We start from the raw sequence: 6,924 nt of genomic DNA on the forward strand, positions 1-6,924 counted from the left end.
AAAAAGCTAGCTCACATGTGCATACGTCACAAATCTAAGTCCAAGAGCGTGCAGTGTACTTGTAGTATGGTGTGATAGCTTGCAGATGAAAAAAAAAAACCAAAAAACTCTAAAAATGACTTTTTGAAATTGTTTTTTTTATTGCTGTGAGGATTGATACTTTATAAAATATTTTAAAATAATAAAAATGAATATTATTTTTATTTTTTATTTTTTAAAATAATAATTTTAGAACATTTAAAAAATATTTTTGTTTTTTTTTTTAAAATAATATTTTATTTTTAAATATTTTTTAAAAATTTATTATTAAATATATTTTTATTTAAAAAAATAAAAAACTGTTTCTAAAACATGTTGTCAAACAAACCAAAAGCAAGCGGAAAAGGAAATGAGGATGAGAACCAGGAAGCATGAAACTCAAATGCAATGCTCCACAATGACGCGTAATAAACTTTCGAACATCATCTCCGCCCTGTTCATTGAATTAAAAGATGCTTACAAAAAGAAATAAAAGACGCTGCTAAAAAGGGAAGAAAATTTATATACCTACGTTTATATATTTAAAGTATTTATATTTAATTAAATTAAAATATATAAATTTTTTATAAACTATTTTTCTATAACAATTTCTTGATATTAATTAAATTAATATATAAGGATTTACACATCATAATTTAATTTGATATAAATATATTAAATATGTAAAATTAAATACATAAATCTTGTTAAAAAAATTAACTTAGAAGACGCTACTCTTAGATAATCAGATAACAAATAACACGTAAATAATTATTTTGTCATTTTGGTTGCAAGCTCAACTTTGAGGAGAAAGTCACTGGGTTCGCTGAAAACCCTACAAGCGTCTTGAAGGCGGACTCGATCCGCATTCGTGAGGTGTACTTGCCAAACCTTTGGCTTCTCAAATTGATTTGCAGCGCTCACCTAGTGGCTAGTTTGCTGGTTTTTGATTTTAAATTTTAATTTTTTTTGTTCGATGCTCTGTTTCGGGTTTAGTGCTCGATAAACTCTAGGGCTAGAAACTGGGAAGAGACGATTTTTGTAGAATATCTTCAAAATGACTCAAGACGTGGAAATGAAAGATCATGCTACTCCTTCGCATTCTGTTTCTTCAGCTGTTCCATCTACTTTGCAGAGTAATCACCGATTCACGAATTTACTTCTGCGGCGATTTCATATTGCATATATTTTCTTAACTTCTAAAATAAATCATTTAGATTTTTCTGTTTTTGGTAATTGACCTTGCAGATTTGAAGGAAATAGCATCCCTTATTGAGACCGGTTCCTATTCAAAGGAAGTTCGTAGAATTGCTCGTGCTATTCGCCTTACAATTGCTTTGAGGCGGAAATTGACAGCAGCGGTGCTCTCATCGTTTCTCGATCACGTTCTTACTCCGGGTTCTGAGGCTCACGCGAGATTGTCTGCCTATGTTCCCAAGGTAAATTTGTGATCTTCTGGTTGTTTTGAAGTTTACTGATAAATCCAGTGATTGTGCCTGTTGAAGAAGGGTTTTACTTTCCATTTAATCATGTTTTGCTCGCTGTTCAGGATGTTATGTTTTAATTCTTTTTTCCCCCTCTCGAACTACATTATGAGTTGGTACATAATTTTTGGTTCAATATAAATGCAGTTCTGTCAAAAACCTCTATTATTTGAAGTTATTAACGGATTGTGTTGTAGCTGGGAGTTCTGCATCCTCATGGTTATTTGTTTAGCAGTGTTAGGCAAAAATAAAAGAGGGGTGTCACGAGACATGTCAAAGACGCGGAGTTTAAAAGAATGAAAGAACTTGACTTTTAATCAAACGTGAGGAACTTGAGCTCTCTTATCACAGTTTATTTGGATGTGAGAATGCAAAGAAAAAAAAATTGATGTGGATGCATAGAAGTAGAGATACATTAATTAAAGAAAGAGATGGCAGGCTATGTCGGCCGTACAGTGGAAAAATAAAGACTAGAATTACATGATAAAAGGAAAAGCAAAATAAAGTAGCGGACACGGAGTTTGAAATTGATAATTTGTTGATGTTAATGATGATCCTTGTTGAGAGAGGGCTCTTCTTTTTATAGATGATTTTGATTTAGTTCTTAAACCCCATAATCGTTAGTTTCCTTAAATTTAGGAACTACTTCCTCTATCATGGTTATTCATCTTGGGTGGGGTATGGATGACCTTGGCTTAATGACTAAGACTTCATAAATATTTTCTTCTTATTATTTTAAAGTCAATTAAGTTGACTTGAGCTTGTGCTTTTCAAATTTACAATTTGGGTGCAAATAATGCCTCCCGCATATAAATTGGTCGGACTCTTTGTAAGCCAATTTTATATGGATATTTTCATTGACCCATTTTCAAGCGTTGCGTGAGTAGTCTGTCTTGGAGGACTGGCTCATTCTCATTCTAATTGATGGTTGATCTAGTCCTTTACTTAAATGACACTCTTGTGGTTGAAGATTAAGGACCATGTGGTCTAGCGTAGGATCAAGTTTCTCAAAGTTTTGAACCTCAAAGGATGGTTTTGGAATTGGCCCTTCCAAGTTTTTGGAGTTTAAGGATTGGTTCTGTAAAATCTAGTTGTTGCGAGGTTTGACTTTGTGACTTTCACCCCTATGGAGAGCCCTTTGGGAGAGAGCTCTTGTGTAAAGGACCCCGGCAAAACTCACTCTTTTGACTTTAGCCCTTGTGGCTCCTACCCTTATGGTATTGGCCCCTATGGCTGCAACCCTTGTGGTGTTGATGTTTGTGGTTATGGCCCCTCTGACTTCAATCCCTGTGGTTTTGGCTCTTGTGGCTCTAGCTCCAACTCCTTTGGGATTGGCCCTTGTGGCTCTGCACCATGGCCCTTGTGGCTCCGGCACTTGTGGGCAAGCGGGCCTGCTATTAAATTAGACTCGTCGTTTATCCTTTGAGGGATGTTATGACGGTCTTCATTGTTGATCTTCTGGTCGAAGGGCATGTTGGGAGACTGCCTCTTGAGTTTGTCTATTATTTGAACATGCAAGCCAATTGGAGCTTGCTCCTGCGATAGCCTAGATAGCATAACGAAGATGTTCCTTAGCCCGTTCTTCAGAGTTTGCAATAGAGCTTTTTGCTTCTCGTTAACTCATACTTCACATTTTGCATGTGCAGTCACGTTCTTTGAGTCGTAAGATTCAAGTCTATTCTTTCTAACAATATATTGATCTTTACATGTTTTAGGCATTCTATTTATATGGGTCCCATCAGGCGTGCAAAAAATTGTTAGATAAAAATAAAAAGGGGGTGTCGCGAGGCATGCTAGAGATGCGGGGTCTCAAAAGGATGAAAGAACCTGACTTCTAATCAAACGCGGGGAATTTGGGTTCTTTTACCACAATTCACCCAGATTTGAGAATGCGAAGTGAAAAAAATTAATGTAGATGTTGGGAAGTAGAGATACATTAATTAAAGAAAGAAATGATGGGTTATGTCGGCTGTACAACGGAAAAATAAAGACTAAGACTACCTGATAAAAGGAAAAATAAAATAAAGTAGTAGACGCGGAGTTTGAGATTAGTAGTTTGTTGATGTTAATGATGATCCTTGTTAAGAGAGAGCTTCTCTATTTATAGATGATCCTAACTTGGTATCCAAGTCCTATGATCGCTAGTTTTCTTTACTTAGGAATCACTTCTTCCATCGTGGTTGTTCATCATGAGCGGAGTGTGGATGGTTTTGAATCAGTGGTTAAGGCTTCATAAATATTTTTTTTAATTATTTTAAGGTCAATTAAATTGATTGAGCCTGAGCTTCTAAATTCACAATTTGGGTGCAAACAAGCAGCATTTCTCTTTTTACATCTAAGTGACGATCCAAGTCAGTTTTTTTTTTTTTTTTAATTTACTCATTTTCAAGGTTGAATTTGAGGCATTTTCTTCATTATATCTCCCTCAAGATTTTGATTATCTACTTAATTCTTCTTACATTTCCAAGTTCAAATGATATGCATTACTTTGTTCATAGCTGATTCAACTATTTAGCTGAATTGATATGAATGATTTCCTTCTAAAAGTCAGTTTTCCTGCAGGAGGCTATCTGTAATCTGTTTCAATATAGCAAGAGCCATTATGTGTATATGTTTCTCAGTCACTTGTGGCTAAAACTTTAAATAACTTTGATTTATTTTTTGGTCAACAAGAGAACTGTATGAAGAATATGAAGAAAATTTGCACCATTTCCTGCTAACTTATTAATGGATGCCATTGTCTGAGCCCTTTTTGTTGTTGCTGGGTATATCTATAGGAGGACGAGCACGAGATGGAAGTGGACACTGCAACATCTGCTGTTCAAATCCCATCTAAACACCTACTGCCTGAGCTAGAGATCTACTGCTACTTGCTTGTACTGCTGTTTCTTATTGATCAGAAAAGATACAATGAGGTTGGTGCTGTCTTGCTTAAAATTCAACAATCTGTCAAGCGATTGACAGCTGATTATATGTTAAAGGTGGTTTGGTTCTTCATTTTAGGCCAAAACCTGTTCCTCGGCAAGTATTGGTCGACTGAAGAATCTGAACAGAAGAACTGTTGATGTCATTGCTTCCAGACTATACTTCTATTACTCATATAGCTATGAACTTACAGGGGATCTTGCTGAAATTCGGGGGTGAGTTAGGTGCTAATCTATGTAATACATGCATAAAAGTTCTGAAGTGCATGGCTTGCTTTATGTTAGATACTTATTTGTTAAAAAAAAAAAAACAAGAAGAATTTGACCTAACTCATTCCTGATTGAATATCCTCAGCAACCTCCTTGCATTGCACCGTATTGCCACTCTCCGCCATGATGAGCTGGGTCAGGTTTGTTTCATCTGAATTATTTTTCATATATATGCTTGGAACATGCACTAACATTGTGATTGGATGCAGGAAACACTTCTTAATCTGTTACTTCGTAATTACCTCCACTACAACCTATATGACCAAGCAGAGAAGTTAAGGTCTAAGGCACCACGATTTGAAGCACACTCAAACCAGCAGGTGTGGTAGTTTTTGGGCATCAAATAAGGAGTTTTCTTGTCAATAACTAATGGAATGTGCTACTTGGATATGCCTTTTGTACCCTCTTCAATTATTTAGTATCTAAACCGTAGCTGGTAAAATTCATTTGTTTTTTTCCTTATCTTTTCCTTGGCATCTTCTATTGTATTTTTATCCAGTTCTGTCGTTATCTCTTCTATCTGGGGAAGATTCGGACCATACAGTTGGAGTATACCGATGCAAAAGAGTCACTCCTGCAGGCTGCCAGAAAAGCTCCAGTTGCAGCACGAGGCTTTCGAATTCAATGTAATAAGTGGGCAGTAATTGTGCGCTTGCTGTTGGGAGAAATACCTGAAAGGACTATCTTTATGCAAAGAGGAGCGGAGAAAGCTTTGAGGCCTTACTTCGAGCTTACAAATGTGAGTAGATATTGTTAGCTGCAGTTAGTTATAATATTATAATTGGTTCAGGTTCTCTAGGTCACTTTTTATTGGTTCTACTTTACTGACTCCTTTCATTTTTGCGTTTGGTTGGTTGTTTATTGGTCAATTCTCTGTTTCTCTGTTTCTAGCTTTAATCATTCACAAGCACAGATGCATCCATAACACTTGTCTGATCTATGATCATTAATCTTTAGAAACTTATTTGATGTGCTAACTGATTTTGAGGACTTTCTTCCAATTACGAGTACAATTTCAATTTTTTATTTACCGTAGTGACCCGTCTCTTCTTTTTCCTAGATCATGTCATGTAGGTTTTTTTTTTTTTTTATTATTGTGGAATTTCAGGCGGTGCGCATTGGTGATTTGGAGCTGTTTAGGAATGTTGCAGAAAAGTTTGCCACCACCTTTAATACCGATGGAACTCATAATTTGATTGTTCGGCTGCGACACAATGTTATCCGAACTGGTTTACGCAACATCAGCGTGTCTTATTCTCGCATCTCACTTGCTGATGTAGCTCGAAAACTGAGGTTGAACTCTGCTAACCCTGTTGCAGATGCTGAGAGTATTGTAGCCAAGGCCATCCGTGATGGGGCAATTGATGCTACATTAGATCATACTAATGGGTGGATGGTATCCAAGGAAACTGGAGATATTTACTCCACAAATGAACCTCAATTGGCTTTTAATTCTCGCATTGCCTTCTGTCTTAACATGCACAATGAGGCTATTAAGGCACTACGTTTCCCACCGAATACACACAAGGAAAGGGAAAGTGCTGAGAAAAGGAGAGAGAGGCAACAGCAAGAGCAAGAACTGGCCAAGCACATAGCAGAGGAAGATGATGATGATTTCTGAAAAATGTTTATTTTTCATCTCAGTTGCTGGCAGAATCTCTATATACTACTTTTGCTCTTGATTTCCTTTTGGAGAAGTTTTATAATTACGGCTGTTTCATGAAAGTGAAATCATTTATTTTGTACGTGGAATATCTCTTGATGTGCTTTGACTTATTGACATTGAAATCATTACTATTTCTTTCCTTCATTGATGATAATGAATTGAAGTATCCGGATCCCACCCCCCCCCCCCCAACAAACACACACAGATCCAATTTCGACCTTGGGGGCTATGCCTTTATCCTCTAGGATGGTAAGTTTGGATGTGGGGAGTGGAAGGGAAATTATCAAAATGGTAAAAGAAATTACTTTTTTTTTTTTGACAATTTCCTTCCTAGATTTGGAATTGTTTTTTGTTTGATTTATAAACATGAATGTTTGTACTGTACTCAAGGCGCTCTTGGAAATGTTGTCTGGTTTACCAAACAAGTATTTATGGAAAGAACGAAATTTGTCAAAAGCGAAGCAACGAAAAATTTTGGAAGGTCGAATGTCAGATCGCTCCGGGATGGAGCAGTTCAAGGTGCTATGCATCGGGCGCAGCCTCATGTCACTACTATTGCAAT

At 36.4% G+C, this 6,924-nt stretch overlaps 1 protein-coding gene across 5 annotated transcripts; it reads left to right on the forward strand.

The window, feature by feature from the left end:
- Positions 1-737: 737 nt before the first annotated feature.
- Positions 738-6,506, forward strand: LOC129303092 (probable 26S proteasome non-ATPase regulatory subunit 3). 5 transcript variants are annotated; one of them, XM_054942128.1, is made up of 9 exons: positions 738-894; positions 1,015-1,154; positions 1,236-1,457; positions 4,280-4,417; positions 4,506-4,642; positions 4,782-4,836; positions 4,906-5,016; positions 5,196-5,435; positions 5,805-6,506. In XM_054942128.1, the coding sequence occupies exons 2-9, from the start codon at positions 1,104-1,106 to the stop codon at positions 6,315-6,317; spliced, it is 1,467 nt and encodes a 488-aa protein (XP_054798103.1). In that variant the 5' UTR covers positions 738-894; positions 1,015-1,103; the 3' UTR covers positions 6,318-6,506. The 5 variants fall into 5 exon arrangements, with proteins under 5 accessions (XP_054798103.1, XP_054798105.1, XP_054798106.1 ...); XM_054942130.1 differs by having other exon boundaries at positions 739-894; positions 1,267-1,457; XM_054942129.1 differs by having other exon boundaries at positions 822-893; positions 1,007-1,154.
- Positions 6,507-6,924: the final 418 nt, after the last annotated feature.

This window comes from Prosopis cineraria, unplaced genomic scaffold, assembly GCF_029017545.1.
Source record: "Prosopis cineraria cultivar Desert tree isolate PC_DT_omini unplaced genomic scaffold, ASM2901754v1 PC2, whole genome shotgun sequence".
NCBI classification, from domain to species: Eukaryota; Viridiplantae; Streptophyta; class Magnoliopsida; order Fabales; family Fabaceae; genus Prosopis; species Prosopis cineraria.

What these genes read in the sequence shown, in the direction of transcription:
- LOC129303092 (XM_054942128.1), top strand. Translation starts at nt 1,104, where the DNA reads ATGCTACTCCTTCGCATTCTGTTTCTTCAGCTGTTCCATCTACTTTGC. An exon ending in TGTCTGCCTATGTTCCCAAG is followed by an intron (nt 1,458 to 4,279) that starts GTAAATTTGTGA and finishes GTATATCTATAG; the next exon opens with GAGGACGAGCACGAGATGGA. An exon ending in GCCATGATGAGCTGGGTCAG is followed by an intron (nt 4,837 to 4,905) that starts GTTTGTTTCATC and finishes GATTGGATGCAG; the next exon opens with GAAACACTTCTTAATCTGTT.